The sequence below is a fragment of the Gouania willdenowi genome, chromosome 21 (genome assembly GCF_900634775.1).
Source record: "Gouania willdenowi chromosome 21, fGouWil2.1, whole genome shotgun sequence".
Lineage (NCBI taxonomy): Eukaryota > Metazoa > Chordata > Actinopteri > Blenniiformes > Gobiesocidae > Gouania > Gouania willdenowi.
In genome coordinates, this window is record NC_041064.1 from 11,073,301 (window position 1) to 11,099,010 (window position 25,710).

The following is a 25,710-nucleotide window of genomic DNA, read 5'->3' on the forward strand; positions in this document are numbered from 1 at the left end:
TTAAGATTTTATAAACAAGAAAACACTAAACTAAACACTAGGATAATAAATGTGACTATATCTGAGGCACCATCACAAAGGGCCTTTAAAATATAACGTAGTGCAAAATGTTAATTTTACAAAAGCTTTCTTGGAAAGTTCTTCAAAATATAATTATTGCTTCAGCTTGAACCAGTTTGTTTACGCCTCTTCTTTGCTACAGCGGTGATGTCACGAAGCCATGAGGGTCCCGGTGAGATGGGCAAGGCAGTAAACATCCCCAAGGACGACCAGGAAAAAATGAAAGAACTTTTCAAGATTAACCAGTTTAATCTGTTGGCCAGTGACATGATTGCACTCAACAGGAGTCTGCCAGATGTGAGGTTGGATGGGTGAGTACACAGGCCAGCACCACACAATATTTACCTTAAACATAACTCCCCAGTCTTTATTCAATTACCTGAAATATAGAGGGATGATACATCTTCTGTTGATCTAGTATGATGTGACAAAGACCAAATACAAGAAACTACTGAGCCAAAGCTGTCACTGACCTTGCATTTTGTAACATGGGTTATATTAACACAAAAACAATAAACACTCCTAAGTGCGCCGTCAAAAGCATATTAACACGTAAGCAAACTTTAATTGCTGATTGATACTTCTTTATTTCAATTCATTGTTGTCTCCATCTTCATTAAATGTTTTGTTTGTGTTTCTCCCAAAACATTACTGTATTTTATGAAGTGGGATCGGTTGAAAATATATATTTATCAAAGATGCTTAATGGAAGCGTTGCAATAAATGACTTAATGGTTAAACAGCTATAAAAGGGGCAAATTAAAACCAATCTACTTGTTTTCTTACAAATCAAATTGAATCAAAATATTTTTATATTAGATAAAATCATTGTGTAGGCCTCATACATCATTAATCAAACATTTACTCCTGGGAAAAAAAGGAAAAAGGTCGAAATTGCAGTTCAATAAACAATCTTACATTTTTGCGCATTGCATTGTGGGATGTCAAGTCCTGTAAACAGATGCATGATAGGCTTGACACAAGTTTTTGTTCTATTTTGTTCCCAGTATTCCCTGTGATATCAGAAGGAAGTATAAACACTTGTATGCACCCGTCTCTGCGACTCCACATCCCACAATGCAATGCTCGAAATGTTGTTTAGATGGCAATTTCAAACTTTTTCTTTTTTTTTGGGGGGGCTTATACTACAAAGCTAGATAATTATACCGTTGATTTATCTCCATTAGCTGGCTTCATCTCACCAAACATTGCCCGTCAGACAGAAGCTGTCCTACTAATCTCGATCATAACTCGCTAAGTTAAGCCAGTTAATTTCAACCTGGCTACGTCCACGCTCTTGTGACAGAGGTGGGAATTACAGCATCAGACCAATCACAATCAGGGAAAAACGTCACAACTGAGGAATAATTCTTCACCGTCACCGAATAATTCTTTAGTGTCACCACAGAATACATACATGAATGAATGAATTCATTAATAAATGAATGAATGAATTCATTAATAAATGAATGAATGAATTCATTAATTTATCAGTCTGAAAGCACCCGATGCAAGCAGGCTTTATCAGCTGAAATATTTTACTTACTTCACTTTGTCAGTCCATCTATATTTTCTATAGGATATAATCGGTAAATGAAAGGATTGCATCGATGCATAAATATTCGCTCTCCTGTCAGCTGTTCACATCAGATCTACACAGACATGTTCACAATGTTCCTCCTTTTATTGGACAGGTACATTTCTAAGAGAACTGATTGGTCAGGAGGTGGGACTTAAGTACTCGCTCAGATCCTAGCCACAACAAAACCTGGTCCTGACCAGGTTTTGTTGTCGTTAGCCAGCTTCGTAGGACAGCGCACACTGATTAAATCCAGGAAGTTAGCGCAATGAGGAAATCTAGCTTCGTAGTATAGGCCCTTGGAGTAAATGTTTGATTCATTCATCTTTGAGGTACACACTTGGATTTTATCTGGTAAAAAATATAATATCCGGCGTAGCAGCTTTAAATGAAAATGATATATTTTTTTGCTTTGTTGTAATGATGTCACAAACTATAATGGCAGTGAATTAAATTATGATGCTTGGGGTTAGTAAAGAATGCTTTGATGTTAAAGGAGGAAAAACCTTCAGAATAGTGACTATTGGAGAGAAATTTCACAGAGCTGTTGGTAATTATTCAGCATTAATCAATTCTATCTTTTCCACCATGTAATGATAATAAATAAGCTTGGTTTTCATACACAGTTCAGCCGTTACCAGCTGTACAGTGGACATCATTCAGAACTGTCATCATTGTCAGTTGCCATCTGTTGAAGGCAATACCCTTGTGTCTTATGGGCCGTGTACTAGCCTAGATCTGTCAGTCTGTGCTGTCGCGCCAAAGAAACAAAGTAGCTCTGCTGACTGTTCAGGTGACTGCTTTTGTCTCGTTATCTCAGCCCACTCTGTCTGTGCTGTCCACCTGCAGAACTATCAGAGGACTGCACTTATCACACTGATGTCCAGCCATGTTTTTGCTTTCTTTGCTGATGTGCATGTCATGGAATAAAACTATTTCTAGGTCTGGGATTGCACTAAATAATAAGAAGTTACTGGACATTCAACAGTGACACATTCATATCTTTTTAAAAAACCAGATGCTAAACTTTCTTAATAAATCAATGGTTCACTTCCTTTGTCGCACCTCTTTTTTCCTACAGCTGTAAAACTAAAGTGTACAACGACGATCTGCCCAACACCAGCATTGTCATCGTTTTTCACAACGAAGCATGGAGCACTCTTCTACGAACTGTTCACAGTGTCATCAACCGCTCTCCCAGACACTTACTGGTAGAGGTTGTGTTGGTCGACGATGCCAGTGAGCGAGGTTGGTGATTGGTTCTTACTTTATTTATATTATTAAAATAAAAATGCCAACCTCATCCATTCCTACTTTATTGCACATAGAAATGTATTCACAATGTATTCAAATGACGGACTAAATAATACTAAAATGTAGCTGAACACTGAGGAATCACTATCATTGGTTTGTGTTTTTCTGGTCTGATCCACTCACTGGTTTAGATCCATGAGGAGTAATACAATACATTTTAAGAGCCAAAGGAATGTCATTATTGATTAATCTTACTATTCCCAGTTTATACTAGTTAATGAAGCAATAATGCTTTATGACTTGGTTGATATCAAACAGTCATTTTCTGAAATCCTTATTTCTCAGTGGACTACTATGTAATTTAGTTTAAATTAATTCACACATCTCATCAAATTTAAATTCAACAGCTTTATCTCATATTTTGTTACTACTTCTTTATGCTTAATGCAGAAGGAAATGATCTCTGCCACCTTTATCACTGGTGTTTTAAAAAGATGATCAAATATGGCATCCAAGAGAGGTTTTTGTAAATGCCGACTTGTTAATTGGCTGTTTGGATTTGTCATAATTAGGGTTGGGCATCGTTTGGATTTTAACGATTCTGATTCGATTCTCAGTTTTGATTCCTGTTCTAAACGATTCCGATTCTTTGAGTTGTGCAGGTCACAGGAGAATTTTTCCACTTGAAAAAGTCTTTACACATAGTTTAATTTGGTTGCTGTACTGTAACTAGGGTATTCAATTACAAAGGTTTCCAACTGTAACTGTAAAACTGAAACTTGCTGAAATAACACTACAAACAAAAAAAAGTTGGCAGCAATCTAAAAAACAAAGGTAGATGTGAAACAAAATAAAACGAACTCAAACCCTGGAGCAGTCATGTGACAAATGAATCAACAGTTCTATACAATGGAAACAGAAACTATAAAAAAAGTTATATTTTGAACTTGTTTATATTGTAGGGAAGATATTGTATACATAACTGTAATTGGAGTCTAAAGCCACAAAAAATGCACCACTTTAAAAAGAAAATAAGACCTCTTTACATTGAGTATAAGACAAAAGAACAGTGGAAACTGGACATTTTTTAATCCTTAAATCTGTTAATTAAGTAAAAGTATTTTTTTCTTTATGTACTTTTGTAAATTGTATATGTTTTAAATAAATGTGTGAATTGTATATATTGTAATACTTGTATGGAGTGCACATGTCAATAAAAAAGCAACAACTCCCCCGGCCGCCACAGTCTGTAATTCCGAGGCAGCAGCCCCTCCCCCGGCTACAGAGAGATGGCAGCAGTAGAGGACTGTCTTACACTTCTTCATTTAGCGGAGCAAAATTAAACCTGGTAACTTCTTGAATAAGCTTACACTCAGGGTGAACTCATCCTTTAGTAACTCCCTAAGTTGATCATTTAAACCGTAGAAGTGATCAGCTCTATCTCTCTCCCTGTCAGCCTATGGTCAGCGGCTCCGCAAGCAGACACACACACACACACACACACACACACACACACACACACACACACACACACACACACACAGATTGCAGTTGCTATAGTTGTGTTCTGAACGCACCCTATACAAACCCCTCGTAAACAGAGCAAGCCACGGAAACAAACTAGTGCGGGCATTTAGGAATCGAAAAAACGAATCAAAATTCAAACATCTTCGTAACGGTTCCTTAACCGGACGTTAGGAACCGGTTCCTGTTTGGAATCGGTTCTCGGTGCCCAACCCTTGTCATAATTGGTTCTAGTGACCTGTGGAGAGTATTGGACTTCAGTAATTTAATCAGTAGCCGTTTTGTTTCAGAGTTCCTGATGAAAAAGCTGGATAATTATGTGCGGACTCTAGAGGTCCCCGTGAGAATCCTGAGAATGGAGCAGCGTTCAGGTCTGATCAGAGCCCGGTTGAGGGGGGCAGCTGCCACCACGGGTCAGGTCATCACCTTCCTGGACGCTCACTGCGAGTGTACAATGGGGTGGTTGGAGCCCCTTTTGGCTCGAATCAAAGAGGACAGGTATAGGACAAGACTCACCCCACTCAGTGATTTGAAAGTACAACCAACAATAAGAATCACAATTTAGAAACTGTATTACAGGTTTTTGAGCCATTTTTTTTTTTCATTTTACTTGTGTTTATTTTCTCAAGAATTTTAACATTCACGCAGTACTAGATATTTGTACATATCTTTACTTTCTACTACATTTTGAAAATTGCTTCAGTTCTTTTTTCTGACTCTACAGCGGGAACAAAAACCATTATTATTCAAGACCAAGAGAAACAGTTTAGTGTTTGTTTTTTTTTCCTTCTTTTTTTCAATTACAGTTTTTAGACAGTTGATGAACACAGCAGGTATAATTTGTGAATTTATTATACAGGTGAAGCCATTACAATGTGCAAGCATGATAATAATAAGCAATTTCACAATTATTCAAAGGTTGCTACTGACTGGTATAATGCATTATGTACATTTTGTACACAGGTTTGAGGTATGCACATTCTGAGTGGGAGATGGTATTACAAGCTGTATCTTGTGTATATACAAGGAGAATGATGTTTTTTGTGGGGAATACAAATGTGTCTAAACCATGTGAGCAGTCGTTCTCCTATCCTGTGTTTTTCAGGACAGCAGTGGTGTGTCCCATCATAGATGTAATCAGTGATGAGACATTTGAATACATGGCAGGCTCAGATATGACTTACGGTGGATTCAACTGGAAGTTGAATTTTCGATGGTACCCTGTTCCACAGCGTGAGATGGATCGACGCAAAGGGGACAGAACGCTTCCCGTCAGGTACGCACACCAAATAATTCAGTCAGTGATGTGATTCCAACTTGTGTTAAGTCATACTTTTCTGATTCAAGTGGGTGGAGGTCAAATAAATTGTTTAGTTGGAGTATAAAAGAAACAAGAAGAGGTTTTAAATGCAGCCAGAAATAGATGCTTTTCTATTTATTTTGCTGATGAAAGCTTCCCTGCTGCCAAAAGAGCACCCATTGAGATCGGATGCTTTTCGTTTGTAGTGCAATTATTATTTATGTAGCCTGAACCACTAAATAAGAACTACACACAGCCCTCATGGAGTGAGGTACAATTTGTCATCTGTATGCAAATCACTGCCAGTTCTCCTTTCAACATACAGCAAAGTAGTAGACAAAAGTAATTACCCCTCCAAGGCTTTGTTTCAATTCATCTACAAATTAGACTGTTATTGTACCCTCCATGTTACTCCTATTAGGTTTTAATAGAATGCTAACAAAGCCAGCATGAGCTGCACAATTCTGTGTGTTTTGTGCTAATCTGTTGTTTGTTTCACAGGACTCCCACTATGGCAGGAGGGTTATTCTCAATAGATAAAAGCTACTTTGAAGAAATTGGAAGCTATGATCCGGGCATGGATATCTGGGGAGGAGAGAACCTGGAGATGTCTTTCAGAGTGAGTGGCAGACGGAAATAGCCGAGTCAATGACATTATTCAGTAGTGTTGGTTAATACCAAATACACAAAATTTACCGAGGGCACCAATCTTTTTTGTTTTTACGAAGGAGGCCCATCATGTTTTTTATTTTTATTATGTGCAGCACAAACATACATCAGTTGCAACTTCAATGCTAAGTTATCTGGGTTATGAGGACATGAACTGACAGCTAATCTTTAATCTATAATGTCACACAGAAACAGTCGATGGTTTGGAAAAAAAACCAACTGCCATTATTTATAAGCTTCAACAGTAAATGTCAATTTATGTTGAACACATTTTAAATTTTTTTTAAATTCCGGTTGATAATTAATTCATGACTTGACATTATGAAAAAGTTAGGATGTTTTGTAGCCTCATGCCTTGCCTACATGTTATTGGTCTGTGTGTTTGCAGATTTGGCAATGTGGCGGCTCCTTGGAAATCATGACCTGTTCTCACGTAGGCCATGTTTTCCGAAAGGCCACCCCATATAGCTTTCCTGGAGGAACGGGCCAGGTCATCAACAAGAACAACCGTCGCCTAGCCGAAGTCTGGATGGACAGTTTCAAAGACTTCTTTTATATCATATCACCAGGTAGAAAAATAATGAATGCCGTTCCTTGGTTACTGCCTCACTGATAAGTTTTAGGAAGAAATGTACATCTAGAATGGTTGGTTGGTGGTTGTTTTACCCATTTTCTGCTGTAGTTTCTTTCAAGAGTCCCTGTCAACCTTTATGGATCTTTTATCTTAGTGTTTAGGATACCACTCATCATAGAAGGTCTTATTTATAATTTACCAAATGTACAGCCCAAATTAGGCCTTTGTTCCAGGCAACCTGAGCCAGGTTTCTCCACAAGTCCAGACAGGGCAAGGGTAGTGATGGATGTGTTTTTCATGGTTTATCATGAACCTCCAATGAAATTCTGAACAATGAGACTTAGGGGAGTTTGACCTGAGCTGCACTTTTGTCAGACCTCCCTTTTTGGATCTGAGACACAAAGTATGATGCCCAAGCTGAATTGGGAGGTGGTTTTTAGAAATACCACTGAAAGAGTCTTCCTGCACTTGCAGTTTCAAGATCAGAGAGGCTATTTATCATCTCTGACATGTTCCCACCACACAGATCGGCTGAAACAAAAGGGGAAACGATGAAATAGAGCCAAGAGGAGTAAAGAGTGCCCTTCAGCCCATTGCTTTTATCTGCCAAGTTGAAATTTCTGTTTCAAAGTAAAAGATCATGTTGGCATCGCTAATGGAGCTCTCTATGGCATTTGGTTTAGAGTCAGCACTGGAAAGCTAATGGTTTTGCATTATGGTTGATTTTTGAAAATTGTCCCTTCATTTCATCCATTGCAATCATCTTCCTTTATATTAAATTAGCAACGTGCTTACATCTACATGCATGTGACAAGTCTTCAAGAGGCTCTCTAGTGAGAAATCATCTGCCTAATGTCTTTGTAAGCAATGTCTAGGACTTCATGGCTGATGTCAGCTAAGGGTAGGACATACTTGTGCATTTCTGTAGAAGAGATGCACATTTTTATATCGAAGAAGGAAGGGGAGTTGTTTGACTTTACTATCACATTGTATCAAGTTTTAGAGCATTGTATTTCCAAATATTTTTGATGAAGGACCACTTGACTTATAAATCACACAACACTGAAAGCTGAATATCCTCTAAAATCAAGTTCAAACCAAGAAAGTGCCTAATTACAGCCTTAAATGAAAAGGCCAACATTGATCTCTCCACATTCATTATGGCCTTCTTTTGATTCCTGTTTTTTCCCAAAGAGTGAAGCAATGTCATTTTTTGAATGTGTATGTTGCTACTGTTCTAAGCCAAGGAATACACTCTAAAATTCAGATTTTAATGTTTGCAGAAAGTGACTTAACTGCACATTTTTACAAACTCTTTGGGTCACAGCAGGGGGTGCCTGAACTATCTCCACTGCTTCAGTCCGACATTTCCACTAAAAACAGCCAACTCAAGTAAACAAGTTGAATAAATGTTGACTCTACATTGTAGTTGAGTATTTAGAGGATCATTGGTGGGGTCGTCTGGGAACCACACTTTGAGAAAGTCTGTTGTTGGTACATGATGATGTACTCTATTACCTTTTGCATTAGACTGCCTTTATTTTTCTGTTTTTTTTTTTAGGTGTAATGCGGGTTGATTATGGAGACGTCTCTTCCCGTAAGGCCCTCCGTCATTCCTTAAAGTGCAACCCTTTTTCCTGGTATCTAGAACACATCTACCCGGACTCCCAGATACCAAGGAGATACTTTTCACTTGGTGAAGTATGAATGCCCTTGTACTCTTGCCCTGTTCCTGCATTCTGTCAGCTTTCCTTTTCATTTTCAAGGCTGTTCTAGAACATCTAACATTGCTCAATATGCAGCATTCAGCAGGGCTCGAAGAGGCAGCGAAAAACCCCATCCCAAGCCGTTTGTATTGAACACGTGATAAACAAACATGGTATGTTCGTACAGTCAGTATTGATCCTAGTTGCGTGTTTACACAGCATATACAATGCACGCGAGGGAGTGAGATAAAGCTAATGCACACATTCTGCTCAGCCTAGTTTTGTTACCAGCTCAAAGGACAAATTCTTTTAAAGGCCTGTTTCAAATATGTTTGTCCATGAAACCAAGCACTTCATATTTTTTGGAATGCGTCTGAAATACAAATTAATTTAATACTCTACTACAAATTGTATTACTATAAAGATGAATGAAAATTATTAAACATATACAGCAAAAAGGAAGAGAATAAATTGATTGAGAATTACAGAGAGGCAGTTAAAGACAGTGGGGTTTTTTATGATGTAAACTGAGACAGTCTTTGTGACCAGAGTTTTCCTTTTAAAGTTTAAAAATGCTGTGCACTGACATTTGTGTGGCCTTGATGTTCAGTCTGCTAAAGGAAATGATAGGAGGCAATTCAACGCTGTAACATCAGCGGGAAACCAGCCTCGAAAAGGCACAGGGCTGGGATGAGGTTTTTTTTCCATCTGTGGGCAGAGATTCTGCAGTGAAACAGTCGTTTTTCTCACTTTCTCTCACTATTGCTCACCCTGTCCCCTGGAGCCAATGCAGCACCCCTCCTGTCACTTTGCTTTAAACCCAAATGTTCCGACTTATTCTCATCCTGCTTTGCACACAGTCAGCTGAAACCATTAGGTTTTATAACACTTGATCAACAATATCGTTCAGTTCCTGCATAAAAGGCCTAATATCAGCTTCAGCAACACAGACCAGCTTTTTTATCTGTGTGGATGTATGACTTCATTAGATTGCTGCGTTGACTCTAAATTGCTCTGAGCTGTGATAACAGAGGTTACTCAGAGCAGTGCAGCTGGGTCAGTTCTTATTCTCAGATTTCAAAGTGGAAATAATTCACGACTTAATTACATAATCATTGTCTGGCACATAGATTCTATTTTATGTGCAAAAATGTGGTAAAGCTGCTGCGGTAATGATGTATTTTCACAAAAACATTTGATTTATTTTTTCAGAAATGTTTCTTCTAAACCTAAATTGAATTGCTAAGGTGTTTATTTTATCTCAACGAATACAGTGTAAAATGATTGCGATCTTCTTGTTTGTAGATCAGAAACGTAGAGAGCAACCAGTGCCTGGACAATATGGGTAGGAAAGAGAACGAGAAGGTTGGCTTTTTCAACTGTCACGGCATGGGAGGAAACCAGGTGAGAAACAAAAATAATACGTTATTATATTAACTAGACAACAATATTTGTACATTCAATATTCTTAATGTTTGAATAATTGAAAAATTGTATATCAGGTTTTTCCAACCTTGGAGTTGGACCCCATGTGTGGTCGCCTGAAAAGTCTAGTAATAATAAAATTAAAATAATTACTGATTAAAATGTTTTTTTTTTATTCTATTGTATTTATTTATTTATTTATTTTTTATTTACCTATTTTGCACAATTAAAAAAAAAACGACCTGAGAAAAGTTTGGAGCTTCTGTTGTACACACTGCTGTATTTGGTGATGTCTATTTTTATATAGTATATATGGTGCAGAGAGGAGCAAAATGTTGCAGGTCTTTTAGGAGAGTACAATCCTCTACACCAAGGGGCAGATTCGCTAAAGGTTTAGGGGTATTATAACGTGTATAAACGTCACTGCATGCGCTAATAAGGGTACAAACCCCAGGGAATCAGGAGTACGCGGCTGCTGCACGTCAAACTGCGCCCTTAATCTATTGAGTGCAACTGCCTCTAATGAATATGTAAAGTAGGTGGAGCTCACAAGGAGAACAAAAAATGGGAGGAGGAAATGCACATAAATTAATGCAGGGAACGCAATACAATTCATTAAACCAGGAAATGTTTGCGGTGACTGTTTTATGCGCCAAAAATAGTACGACTCAGAAGCAGGTGCAAACTCACACACATGGCTGCACTGAATGTTGACACAAAACACAGTGGAGATGGAAGAAAAATGCTCCAGTTAACATTTCTAGAATAAGAAAATGTTAAATATTGATTATTGTTTTATTTTGATTAGTCACTGATTAAGAAAATTCCGTTTTAGGGAGAGAAAAAGCTGCACCTTATTTCAGATCTTATTGAATCTGCCCCAGAGTGTACACTACAGAATTGGACCCATGTTTTTGCACTGAATATGTCATAGTGTCAAGGTATAAATAACCCTGACACTGACAGCTAACAGAGCTAGAAAAAAGATTGACCTACACCCTAAAAAACAAACTAGCAGAAAAATAACAACGTCAAAACAAAACGGAAGCTTACTTTCATTGTTTATGCAATACAACAAACAAATAGAAATGAGGATTAATTAAACCTGGTTTCTGTAAGACAAAGCAGTTCTCAGCATTATCGTGATATAAGCTCTGAAACTACAAATCTAGATGAAACATGCTAAACATTTCATTGACGTGTCCACAATGCATTCATCTAAAGCTAAGTGAATTCATGCTTAGCAAGACTTGTTAAAGGCATTTTTTTTTTTGCAGGTTTTTTCTTACACTGCGGATAAAGAAATCAGAACAGATGACCTCTGTCTGGATGTCTCTCGACTCAACGGACCTGTCGTCATGCTCAAATGCCACCACATGAAGGGCAATCAGGTGTTTGAGTACGACACTGAGGTGAGCACATGTCATAATGTTTCTACAAAATGGTGACACTTTGGGTTGTTACTGCAGAGCTTGTTTGCTAGTTTAGAAAAAAATTAATGGGATATTGTAGGAGATTTAATCCTCGTACTGTAAGTAGGACAAAGGATGACATATTCTCTGCCACCAGGTGGTGCTGGAGTGCTTTTTAATGAACTCACATAGGCAGTGAGAGTTTTTTTTTTTTTTTTTTTTTTCACTCAGCGTATGTTTTCCTCATCTTTTATTTTACACAGTTTGTTGGAAAGTGGGAATATGATTTCCAGGTAAGCTGTTTAGCTCTGAGTGTTTCCTCTCTAGTTGTTGTATTTCTAGTATTGTGAAATAGTCTGTTCATTGTTGTTAGAGCAGAATTCAAATTTTACGTGAAAGGTGGACTAATTAATTTTTTTTTTCAAATCCCCGATGTGATTAATACATAATGGATACATTTTCTATTTGTCATTTTTTATTAAAAGCATGAGCCTAATATTTTTAAACACCTGCTTAAAAGCAAATAATATGAATAAATCTCTCTATTTATTGCCAAGATTCCCTGATCAATTTTGGACTTTAGAGCTAAAGGTGTTAATGGGTATCTGGCTCCAGCACATCCCACTAACAGGTGACTCGAGTGGTTCTCAAGCTGTGTGTGGGGTTCCCCTGTAGACCCAATTATGTCTTTTCCACTCACTAACATGTTAACTTTCTTATCACTTTAAATATCAGTGTTCCAAAACGTAACCTCACTTTAGATTTTTTCACGACATACCTTACCTATAATAGTGTTTTTCGTTAGAATAAAGAAGCAGGTTGGATAAGAGAGACGGGTTTAATCTTACTGGAAAACTGAAAAATGTATTCTGGGCCTTGTTGCCTCAAAGCTTGAAATGCATGACAGACAACAGAATAAAAAAATACATTATAGTAATATTTTAAAGCTCTTGAAGACAATTAACATAAACAGCAGGGCATAATTTTCTCCGTGGGAGTGATTGAGACATCCTATAGCTGACATACAGATATGACAAGGTATGGAAGCCCAGAGGCTTTTCTGCTAAGCAGAGAACAAACCCAGTGAGAAATGCTTTCATTACACTTTGTTCTGTTCAAATGAAGAAAAAAAAAGAATCTGAATTATTCATAAACGAGGAGGTCTGGTCCCTGTTGTAAACAGCGTCAGGGATTCACCGTTGTTGATGGTCCAGGTTATTTTCAGCCCAGGTGTGACTGACAGAGACCTAATCCTCTGTGACATCGTTATTAACATTTCATCTGTTCATCAGTTTCACTTTCCCAAGAATCCCTGATCTTACGTGTTCCCATTATACTTCTTTCACAGCAATGACCGACAGCTTTCCTTCTCATTCTCCTTTTCTGCAGTTTCAGCTCTAAATACACTCTTAACTATCAGTCACACGAGAACGTAGCCGTTACAAACACTGCAGTAATTAAACTGGTTCCCCACTGAATTTCTAACTCTGCTGACTTTTCAAGACATTTCAGTGTTTTTGCTTCACTGCACACGTGAAGTTTGATATTAGTGTAGCACAGTAATTACTCTAGGTTTCTAGCAAAAATCTGGCAGCGGTTATTTGAGGTGTTTCTTATTTATTGAATTAATATGCATTCACTTTCATTGGTAGAAGTGTGTGCAGGGGATGTCTAAAGCTTAAAAAGGACAGATGTCATTTTGTTGTTAAAAGCCAGACATCACCTGTGCTAGTTTAATTTTCAAAAAGTCAATTGGGCCTCTCCAAACAGAAGCTATTCTGAGGACACAGTCGGCTGCACGTCTCACTTTAATCGTGATGTCTCTCCCACACAGACATCACCTGTGGTTTTTGTCTCCCATGTGGCATTTTGATATTTTAAACTCTTAACAGATGGGATAGGAGATGAATAAAACGTAAAATCTGCCACGATTCAGTGGTTTTTGATCAAATTAACACAATTTGTTACATTTCACCTAAAGCTAGAACAGAATATCAAGAAATTTAGTCGTGTTGACAATTTTGTTGATGAATCGTTTGAGACATTAAAATGAAAACAGTTTTTTAACTAAAAGAAAAGATGTGCTGTTTCACTAAAGATTTTCATCAATGAGTTTCCATCAATTTGATTAAATCGTCGACAGATTGTTGCACTTTTCCCAAAAGCCAGTATAATGCTAAAAATTCACATTAATATAGAATATTTTGTCATTTTTTAAAATTATTTAAAAAAGGGCCCACAACACAATATGCACAACTGGAACATCACATTGCACTTCCCTTTCTTTTTATATTCTGTCTTTAATAAAGGTTTTTTTCACCCTTCCTTAGGGAGGGCTGGTGATGGTCACAATTATGCAATACAATACATGTTTTTATATAATAACAGTAATAAAACCTGCATAGATGGCTGTCATGAAAAGATTGCACTACATGTATTGTTGACTGTCTACTGTATGTCAGACGTGCCCAATCCTGAGGGAGGAAAAACGCTAGTCCTGAAAGTGAAAGGACAACCACTTAAAGACAAAGCTACAGCTAATAAGCAAAATACAGCTGAAAACATACAATTGTCATAGATTTTTGATCATAAACGTGCAGTAAAAGCCAATACATCTTAAAATGTAATTTTGACTCATTTAAAGCTTCCCCATCAGCAATGAAGTGTCGGACTGTGATAAACTACATTTAAAATAAATAAATAAATGGCAGTCAACATGTGATTTAAAAGTCGGCAATTATATCCAAGTTTTCCAAAAAAAAAATGAACAAAAGAAAACTAGTCTTTGGAATCCAGAGACGATCCCTCCTTAACTCATGTCCATTTTTCCCTTCTGCGTCGTAGAAACATACCTTCCTCCACATCATCACCCAATCATGTCTGACCATCAGCCGTCTGGAGGACGGCACCTATGGCCCCACAGTGGAATACTGTAACAACAGTCCCATACAGGCGTGGATCCTCCTCAACTACACTCGCCAGGAAGTGGCTAGACACCTTTACTTCAGCCCCACAGATTATTTTCTTTAAAGTAGCTTCTGCTCTTTGGGGGACTGTGGAGTCCTAAGGTGAGCTAGACTAGAGTTTAGTCTCTATTTTAGTTTTTCTGTAGCATTGTAGCTTAGCATCATTAGCGTCTGTAGAGACATTGTTTCAATGGGCATCATAATAATTTTGATTTGTTTTGCCACGGTGGGGATTCTAATTCAGCGTATGTTGTCTTTTTTTCTGTTTATCAGAAAAGGCGAGCGCATTGTTTACTAAACGTCTAAGAAGCTTGAACATGTGACCTTTTAGAAAAAGCTCACCAGATGTGGCACATCTGCAGAGACCTTTACCCAGTCTTTTCACTAAATTAGATCTCAATTGACGTTTATTTAACATGCTTATTGCATGTCGGCGTGAAAATTCCCGATCTTTTTCCTCGGGCAACGTGAGCTTTTTGAACGATGCCTGAGATGAAGAATGTGGTTATATTTAGCTGATGCGCTGCGCCGATTGAAATGAGCTCGCCATTGTTTACCAAATCTTTTGAAGTGATCCTTCATTGTGAACCTAGCTTTCATGGCTGTGGCTGATCAGGCCAATGCTCTCATTGGTTGAAAGCGGCTGTGTACACCATGTTCCATCTACATATTTTGAAAGCCGTAAATCTCTATTATCAGAGTGTTGCACAATCAGGAGGCCTGTTGACATTGTTTGTCAATGTTTATTTGGCGCAGCATTGTTTCAGATATTTTTGTTATTAGTTGCTAGTCCGGCTTTGACTTTTCTCTAGTTTGCACGTTTATGTATACTACACGTTGTACCTAGAGGTGAAAGTAACGGATTACAAGTACTCACATTACTGTAATTGAGTTGCTTTTATAAGTACTTGTACTTTGAGTTTTTTTACTTGTACTTAAGTACATTTTAAAAGAAGTAAAGTAATTTGATACATTTCTACACCCAACCATTACTGACTAATGCATGTTGATCATTTTAAAACAAAAATAATTAAGTCATTTAATTTTTTGTTAGTTTCACAGACGACAATGAAATGCATCACATCATAGCCGACCAATCAGATTAAAAGTAATGTATTGTGCCAAAACAGCATTAGCTAGGTTTCCATTACAGATTTTTGCAAAATAAAAGCGATATTTCTAAATGTTGACAAAGTATAATAGCGCTTTGAATGTATTTCTATTGAACATTATTTTGGGCAGGATCCTCCTAACTCCTGTGAAATCTCATCCCGCGAGACTTCGCTGCAGAAAGACGGATGCTCAGAACCTCCTTATAACACTCAGTATTCCTTTTTTGTTTAACGTTTAATGTGGCAGTAATAATTTTAAAGTGTAATGCTAAGAAATGTCCAAGTCTCTTTCCATTTACACGTGTGCGGGGTGCCTGGCCGCCGCGCCGACCCTTAGCGAAGGGAGCCAACAATAGCGGCGAGGCCAGGGAGTGGGGGGTGCGCCTTATCCCGAAGTTACAGGTAAACTGTCTGCATACACAATCAAAAGACAAGGGAGTCTGGCCCGACTGACTGACTGTTGATTTTTGCGACAGTGCTACGTTGCTTGTGTGAAAGTTATTGGTCTAGCGCCCCTAGTGGCCAAAAGTTACACAGCGTGCCTTTAAATTCCCAATTGTGCAAGATCGTCTCTTTTTTAAAAAGTTTATATATAAGATGTTTACTGTATGCAAGGGAACCGTGGCAAGATTTATTAAAAAATAAACATGGGGGTAAAAGTAACTAGTAACCTTTACTTTGAGTACTATTAAGCTACTTTTTACTTGTACTTGAGTACAATTTTGTCTACTTAAGTAGGATGTATGAGTACGCTTTACACCTCTGTTGTATCTCATCTGTTGTTACACGGCTTGATCTGCTGTTCACACTAAGAGGTCCACCCTGCACAGCTAGTAAAAGGGCAAAGGCCACACACACGAGCAGGAAACGAGAAAAGGGAGATGGCAGCTGATGCTGTTTTTTTTTATAATCCTCTTTAAATTTCCTTTAGTCTGCGTTGGGTCCAGCAGACACTTGTGGTCCTGCTGACAGAGGATTCTGTTCCTCAGCCGGAGCTCCTGGTTAGAAATGATCCTCTTTTAATTAGCCCGTCCCAGCCGTGCACGTATTACATTACCTCTCTGCATGTTTTTCCTCTGTTTGCAGGGAAGACGGGATGGGACTTCCTTGCCTAAAGCAAGCGGGAAATGATTGAAGGCAAAGATTCCCCTTCATTTTTAGTGATTTCCTCAAGTTTGCCACGGTTTTTAAAACCCCTAAAATATTTACAAGCTTTTTTCATTCCATGTAAGACTGGATCTTTTGTTAAAAGCACCATTTTTAAGACTTTCCCAGTCTGACTAATGATTTATAGATTAGATCGCACTCCGTCTTAGAGAGGCTCTATGTATGAATGTGTCAACAGTTCACAGAGGGTTTTAAATTAGCACTCTGTATAATTCTGCTGTACTTTAGATGTAGGGATAGCCCTGCCACAAAGGTGGGATTGTTTCTGACTGAAAGAAAGCAGCAAAGTCAAAGTGTGTCTGTTGACAAACCTTATTGTTCACCACCTGCTTTCTTTGTTCTTTGCTTTTGTTTGAACAAAGTCTGACCTGCAGGGCTGTCCATGACTTCTGCACAAAGAAATGTGTGTGAGTGTCTGTGTCTGTCGTTTTATAACCTGAGATCAATCCCGAACATCTGGGTGAGGTCATTAGTGACATTAGCTACACCGTATTATGCTCGCTCACATTGGTTGATTTTAGTTTTTTTCCACATGCGGTGTGTTTTTCCTCAGCTGAAGCAATGCTTTTCCAAGCAAACGATCCCCTGGTTCTCTCCATCTCTGCGTGTGATCATTAAGGCAAGAAAAGCAACTGCAGTGAGGAATAGAATTGCAGAAGCATGTTGCTTCTGAGGGAATGAACGGGAAATGGTTGATAAAGGCTTGTTGTACAAAGAGGCAGCACTTCTCCGTTTTCTTGGCCAGAACACCTGCGCTCTGAATATTTGTATTGTGTGTGTGTGTGTGTGTGTGTGTGTGTGTGTGTGTGTGTGTGTGTGTGTGTGTGTGTGTGTGTGTGTGTGTGTGTGTGTGTGTGTGTGTGTGTGTGTGTGTGTGTGTGTGTGTGTGTGTGTGTGTGTGTGTGTGTGTGTGTGTGTGTGTGTGTGTGTGTGTGTGTGTGTGTGTGTGTGTGTGTGTGTGTGTGTGTGTGTGAGCGAGCGAGCGAGCGAGCTCATTATCTGGGCAGACAGGTAAATTTGTAAAATGTGGAAAGTCAATAGCTGAGAGTGTGTCTGTGAAGATTCTTCACAGTTATTCTGAGTCTTCCAGCTTTGCACGGACAGAATTGAAGTGCAGTTGATGAGGGAGCTAAATGTCGAACCACTCGTGTGTGTTTGTGTGTGTGTTTATGTCTGTATTTTCCAGTCTTTTTCAACTCTCTCTATCTCTTGTTTCCAGCGGCTGACTTTGCTGCATGTGAACAGCAACCAGTGTTTGGACATGCCGCTGGAAGAGGACAAGATGGTTCCCACCCTGAGGGACTGCAGCGGTGGCCGCTCTCAGCAGTGGCTGCTGCGTAACATGACGCTGAATGCGTGATCCATCACCTAATCACAACTAACCAACCAGTACTGGATACCCATACCCTCTCCAGGTGGCTTTCACTACACACATCATTTGTTTGGTTGGATCTCCCTAGACCCAGGCAGCAGTGGCTTATCTGTCCTGATGGAGGTGTCTCATACATCTCACAACAAGTTGATGCAACTGAGGACACACAGTGAGCTGCACGTCTGATTTCTGAGCGATTCTGGGACTGAACAGTGTGCAGGGTCTGTGTTTGGACAGCACTGATATCAGTGTTTCCCACAGGGTTGCAACGTGTTCGCTTTTCTCTTCAGCTGATGGAAAAACAAACAGAGAAGTTGATATGATGGTGCAAGACTGCGATAGTCTTCTTTTTGCTGTGTCAGGGGAGGGGGGCATCCCCTGTGGGGACGATCTGAAACTTCATTAATGTTCCATATCTGTGTCTGTTGCTTAAAAAGGAAGAAGTTCCTTATGATAGGAGAGTTGAACCAATTCTGGACTTCTAAGGTAACCGCTGAGGAAATGAATTTGACATTTTGAAACAAAACAGTCGACATCTGGTGTCAGGAATAAATTACTCTAGATATTTTTGCTGCTTTTTTTTGCTTTCTGTCATACCAAAAATGTAAAGGGATTGGATTTTCTGTCTATATGTGAAGCGACTGCTTCTATGGCAACAGCTCATCATTGTCTGATAGTCAGCATGGACTGCAGACATACTGTCAGCATTTGGTGTATGCTACTTGGCTAAATTGAGGCTATGATACATTCTTTGTCGGGCAAACACATTGTAGCATTATTGGTTTAATCCTGTCCTTTTCATTGCACTTAGCGGTGTTGATGGGGCTGTTGGTCGGAGAGCACAGGCCGCGGGCTACTGACCAGGCAACATTACACTCTTGTTCCAGAGCATCCATTGAACACATTGTTTTATGTTAATGTTACAGAAAAATTAGCATTGAGAACTTCTGATTTTTAAAGAATTATTTATAACTTATTAAGACAAATATATTTGATTCGGTATCTCCAATTTAATGATCATTGTTAAGTAAATTACAAAATATTTGTAATTAGTTACAAATTGTGTACAATTATTTCGGAAAGTAATTAATTTATGAGGAAAATCTCCAGGTCCATCCAAGGAATGCAACGAAGATGCAGAAGTTCACAGTAACTGAGAAAAGGATTTGTTTTACTTGCTTATGTGTTAATAATCTGTCTGCCTTTCATTTTTGTTCCCTATTTTAAACAGACATGTTATTGTTACGTGTGCTTCAAATTTTGTTGAGACAATATTGATCTAAACTGTGCTTAAGAAAACGTCTAATTATACACCATATTGTCTTTTAAATTTGGGCTTTTATAGAGTCTGTGATCTGCCATCTGCTGTCCCACAACACGACAACCCATGATGCTTTGGGGGAATTACAGAATCATCTTTAAAAGACAATAAAATAAATACGGTGCATAATGAGGTGTTTTCTTAAACACAGTGATCGTCTAATAAGCATTTATGCCAAACTCGTCATTTTTGCTTTGGGGCCAAATACGGATCAGTTTGATCTCAATTCGGGTGAATAAAAAAAAATACTGTAGAGTAGTTTTCACTTTTATGTTTGTATAATATACACAGTATATAATGCACCTACAATATGTGACAGATGTCAGTCCCTGCAGAATTTTTACTTCAAAATTTAAATTTTTTTTTTTTTTATAATTTTGAGGGATTTTGTGCAGACCTTAGTAAGAAATTGCTGGATTATTGATGATTTGATGATTATGATTTGGGGTAAAAAATGACTAATCGTGTGATGTAGGCACAGTCTCTGTAAAGATTAATGCGCTTCATTGAATTAGTGAATTTGGACGGACTGAATTATTTAATTTACACAATAATGAAACATGTTTACTTTTTTCTGCAGGCCACATTGAAGGAATCTAAAGGGCAGGGTTGGTCACTTACATTTTTCAGTTACAGTTACGTTTGAAATTTTCCATGTCCTATTACAATATAATTACGATTAGTTACCAGCATTTTTTCCAATTACAATTAATTTACAATTATTTATATCCTCAGTCAATTACAATTGCGTTCTCAATTACTAAAGTTCAGTTACTGAGCCTGAAATAAATAACCTGATAAAAGTTATCTTTCCTCTTGTGTTAGCTTTCTTTCCTATCTATTGGAAATAAGCTACCTAATCAATGAAAATATAGGTTTTAGTATTTTTTAAAATATGGGAAAACTTGATGATAAACATTTTAATAATTAACTACATAGAACTGTATATAGAACTGAAACATAGTTTTCCAGTTTTGCGTTGAATTATAAATGACAATTCTTATAGAATTTTCATGGCAATTACAAAGTCAGTTACCTGAATTCAATTACAAATTAATTACGAGTACGTCGGTAACATGCAATTATAATTGACCCCAACCCTGCTAAAGGGCTGAATTTGGCCCCTGGGCTTTGAGTTTGACACATGTGCTTTAAAGGTATTGTCATACATGAAAATTTGTGTTGTTACATAATCTTTACCGAGGTTAACAATCATCACACTATTAGAACAACATACGTACTTAAAACCACATTACAGTATTCCATTTTGTCTCATTTTATTGATTGTTAGAATATCAAATTTAACTGAAAGACTGTTATTTGTGCTGGGATTTCTAGCTCTACATTTGATTCTTCATTTGAGATGCCTGCTGCTAGCTAATGACCGTAACTGAAAAACGATTGATCGTTACTCCTCCTGTCTCCAAATGTATCCAATACCACTAAAATGTCACTAGATTTCTTGCTAAGTTTCTGGAGGCGTTTTAAAAGCAGGAAGTGCCAGAGTGGTTGCTGTTGCCACAAACTGATCTGCCCTTCCTTTGCTCTGTTCACAGAATAACAGATGTATTTGCATGTCAAGATTGGTAACACATTTTATACTTTAATGACAACAATGACAAAATATTTGGTACTGCTCAACACTGGTTATGACCATCTGACAGCCGATTACTAAAAGGCTTTAAAGCATGCATCATTTATGCTCAGATTTCTTCCTTTCAGACAATCTGGAGGAATTGAAAAGCAGGAAGAATAACGTGTGCCTTTAAAAAGTTGCTTTTATTTACGTTATTAGATATCTGTGCTGTTAAAAAGGTAAGTTAATGTTCTGGGTGCTTTTTTTCCCCCCCCAGACACAAGTCAACCTCATATCACTTATATTTGTTTTGTATTTCTCATTTGTGTGTATGACTGGCACTGTTTGAGATTTTTAGCTGGGACCATAACTAATATTATATATATTAAAAAAAACAAAGCTGTTAATAACAAGTTTCTCAAACCACTGTTGCACATATAGTAATATAGAAACGGTTATTTTTCTAAGACACTGTGAAACTTGAACGCTCCTCAGCGTAACAGGAGAAAGGGTTTTGGGATGTTGTATTTTTTCATTTTTGTCTGATGTAATAAAAGCAGTGTTTACGCTTGGGTTGGGAACTGTTGTTTGCTTGGATTAGAATATAGTACTTGTTTTACCTCTTTTGGTCAAAAAAGAAAACAAAACTACAGAAAAGAAAACTTTACTGTAGGCTAATATTTGCATTGATATAACCGTTAAACACATGGATGGAAATATAATTCCTATTGCATAGCACACACACATTATCAGCGTTGAACATCCTATTAGGACCGCTTTAGAACTAAGCTTTTTTCCAGCCCGTCTCTGTAATGACAACACTTTTTTTTTTTTTTTGACCAGGATTGCCAAAGGATGTGCTTAAATGGATTTTGCGCTCTTTTTGTCTGGCATCTGTAAATGAGCCTGCTTTCTTCGATAAAAAAGGTACTTCTCACACGGATCATTATTCTGGATCTTTAAGCAAAAAGGCTTGACCTATGTGTCTGCTTTTGTTAAAGCTTGAGGGACAAAATCACTCTTGCTAAGGACAGAAAAGCCTAGTGAAGGACAATTGAAGACTGGACCGAATGACCATTGTGTGTATTTCACAGTTAATAAATCTTTTTTTTTCTTTTTTTTTTCTCCATTGTGGTGTATGGATTAAAATTCAATGTCCTATTATGATGATGCTAAAAAGAGATTTTAGTCCATATTTAAGTGCCAAATGTAAAAAAACTAAAAAAAAAAAAAGTGCTTTAGTTTAGACCTCGTCGAGGTACAAGTATTGTGTTTCCCTTCCATTTATTTATTTTAATTAGGACATTACATAGTAATCAATGTGTCAGCAAACACCTTCAACATAAATATGCCGGAGTTAGCACAATAGCTAAATTTAATCTGTTGTCCTAAGGCAGGTAAACCAGATATAACATAGTTTAACTATAATTTTTTACATGATACCACATGTACTATTTACAATACTGTTTTGAAGGTTTGCTCATCTCCACAGTTTCTGATATTTTCTGGAAGTGTATTCAATAATTTTATGCCTCTGATAGACACCACTATTTGGCTAGATTTAGTGCGGCACCTTTGTATTACGCGGTCTCCTTTAGTTAAGGCTCTGGTTCTTATTCCAGTGTTAGGTTTTTTTTTTTTTTAAACATATAAAATCCATTAATGGTGGACAGGCAAGCCCATATAGAACTTTAAAAATTAAGCATGCATCCAGGAACATTTAACTTTTGAAATTCAATATGTTGTACATACTTAGAATATTGCAATATTGATACTGTAAAGAAGTTCTACCTATAAAAAAGTAATGGCTGAAACCAGAAGTTCAGCTCATACAGGGTGGAAGGGAGTGATTAATATGTTGCTGCCCATTGCACAGCTAACACAACGAAAATTACAAATAAGAGGATATGGAAACGCTATCTCATGCAAATTCTGAAATGTAGGAAACGACACAAACCTGATTCTTCAAATATCATCACCGTTATGCTTGGAAATCCACAATTCAGATCTCCTGCAAAATTTAGTGGAATCTTCCAGGGCGTAAGGTCTATCTTTGGGTAAAATTTTGTCAAAATCTGTAAAGTACTTTTGATGTAACCTTAATATTGTGTTATTCAAACTGTCTTTTGTGCCATGTATTTAAATAATATTAACTGGTATAACCACATACATCATTGAACTAACTTTAAACTGGAATATATTGGGTCTTTCAGTCAGTCTGAATAACTCGGCACCAAAGGAAAGAAAGAAGCTGTTTAAGATACAGAACACTATGATCAACTATTATCTTACATATTAACCTGTTGTAAACACTTTGTCTCATCCATATAAAGAATGTCCCAATTACCCAGTTGGTGGATGTATAAATGTCTGTGAGTTTGGCTGAAAGCCTCAGTGTTTTTAGCAGGTTGCCAATGAATTATGCAGCACATTGAACTAATTACTTCTATTAAAAGCCTGGCGATGTATCTAAACCCACTATTTGGCTTATTTGTGGCTATATTACAAAGAAATGCTCTTAGGACTTTGGATTTTTGACACAAGTGAAAGATTGTTGAAACTTCTCTGACAGGCAAAGCACTGTACATCTTTGACATAACGGGTTTATTTTACAGCATTATAGGCAAGGCAAATGTATTTGTATAGCGCATTTCATACATAAGGCAACTCAATGTGCTTTACATGATCAAAAAGTGCAACAGAAAACATTCAACAGCTTAAACATTAAAATCAGCAGTAAAACAATTAAATCGTCAACAAACACATTACATCAACAACAACAAGACCAAAAATCTCCATCATTCATACGCAGTAGAGAAAAAAGTGCCTTTAACTTTGATTTAAAAAATGTTCACATGTGATGCTGATTTCAGCTCTACTGGCAGTTTGTTTCACTTCTTTGCAGCATAACAACTAAAAGCAGTGTCACCATGTTTACTGTGAGCTCTGGGCTCCACTATCTGACCTGTGTCCATAAATCTGAGAGACCTGCTGGGTTCATACCTGACTAACATCTCACTGATGTATTCTGGACCAAACCCATTCACAGATTTACACACCAGCAGCAGAACTTTAAAGTCTATTCTGAGGCTGACTGGGAGCCAGCGTAAAGACTTTAAAACTGGAGTAATGTGCTCTGACCTCTTTGTTCTGGTTCATTATGAAAGTTTCTGATATTGAAATATATTTCTTCAAAATGAAGAAAGCAAAGACTTATAATGCAGATGCTTTGTAGGGAACACCCTGGAAAACTATGCCAGTCCAGGGCGTACGTGTTAGTCTACCACAGGGGTGTCAAACTCATCTAACTCTAACCCAAATATAAAGTAGTTTGATCTTAAGTGAGCCACATATTTTAGGCAGGAAAACAAGCAATTTCAACAATAATATCCCCAAGTTTGCACTTTGAAGTATCAATGATACATAAAGTATGTAAGGCACTGATATCAGGATTTTCTTTTAAATTTTAGTGATTTTGAGACAAATTTTTATTCAATTTCAGGAAAATTGAGTCCTTTGAACAACAATTTGAGATTTAAAACGACTGCAGTCGTGATAAAACCATGGTAAAATTGCTTTCCTCCAAATATTGTGGCATTTCATTAAATGTGTCTTTAGAAGGGCTGAAATATCTACAAGTGAATTATTTGGTAGTTTACATAATTCATCTATTTTCGTTCTTTTTTTTTTTACTTTCTCCTGCGGGCTAAATTGGATGGTCTTAAGGGCCATGACTTTGACACATGTGGTCTACCACAAGACTAACACATAGAAACAATTACTTTCACACACACAGCCACAAATATGGTGGGTGATATCTAAAGATTCAGTATCACAGTACAGCGTCACCCCATTTCCTCTCATAAATGATTTTATCCATTTATCAATCCATCATATTGATCTAATTATCAGAGTCATGGCAAGAATACATTTGTTTGCACTCTTAAGAGTACAGAGTATTTGTCAAATGTCCTGCAAGTCTCTGACGTAGCATCTGAGAAGAAATGACCAGTTGCAGCATCTTACCACACTCTCAGCAGGAATCCTTTGGAAACCAATTGCATCTGCAGTCAAACTCAGGCTGGTTAACTGGGCCGGTGAGGATAAGATAGCACGTTTGCAGACAGGCCAGGGGACTCCATTAGTGGGTGAGAAGGTTTTAAAATAATGGTACTAATGGAAGCCTTATCTGTGGCTATTTGCAGCTTGCTATGGCTTTTAAAAGTACAACACAATCATAGTGGAAGCTCTTCTTCAACTGCCTGAGACATGAGTAGATAAAATACAGAAGAAAATCATCCATTGTGTCCAGAGTGCCTCAAACATTCCTAATACAATGTGTGTTCCATAAGCAATGTTCACCTACTTATAGAGAATGTGAGGTTAGACCATTGTGAGACAGGTTAGTTTTACTCTTGTGTAGTATTGTACCTCACAGTAAGATAGAGAAATACTGACCCTGGAAATCCTTTACGACCATCTAAGAAAGTCAACAAAAACTCAATAATTATAGATTTGTATTTGAAGAGTAACTAAATGCTAAAACCATGTTTTGTCTGAAAACAAAGTAAAAAGTCGTGTTTTTGATTGATCCTAGGCCAACTATTGCACATTTTAGTCAAAGTGTTTCCTATTTTGTGTATTTGGCTATTACAATCAAAATTTTGCTATTTATTCCCAGGTAAAATCAGTG

General features: G+C 37.5%; 1 protein-coding gene across 3 annotated transcripts in view; it reads left to right on the top strand.

Moving 5' to 3' along the window:
• galnt13 (polypeptide N-acetylgalactosaminyltransferase 13) overlaps positions 1-25,710 on the top strand; it is a 37,802-nt gene extending 12,092 nt beyond the window's left edge. Inside the window, exons 3-13 of one of the 3 annotated variants that reach the window (XR_003672613.1) lie at positions 203-371; positions 2,721-2,887; positions 4,708-4,915; positions 5,523-5,693; positions 6,219-6,336; positions 6,775-6,955; positions 8,522-8,661; positions 9,972-10,070; positions 11,369-11,503; positions 17,968-19,623; positions 25,699-25,710. Coding sequence is in view for 2 of the 3 variants with exons in the window: in XM_028435442.1 (XP_028291243.1) it covers positions 203-371; positions 2,721-2,887; positions 4,708-4,915; positions 5,523-5,693; positions 6,219-6,336; positions 6,775-6,955; positions 8,522-8,661; positions 9,972-10,070; positions 11,369-11,503; positions 11,767-11,796; positions 14,348-14,533 (1,604 nt within the window). In the remaining variant the exon portion in view is untranslated. Of the gene's footprint in view, positions 1-202; positions 372-2,720; positions 2,888-4,707; positions 4,916-5,522; positions 5,694-6,218; positions 6,337-6,774; positions 6,956-8,521; positions 8,662-9,971; positions 10,071-11,368; positions 11,504-11,766; positions 11,797-14,347; positions 14,534-17,967; positions 19,624-25,698 lie in introns of those variants that run through there. The other 2 variants (XM_028435442.1, XM_028435443.1) reach the window with 2 other exon arrangements.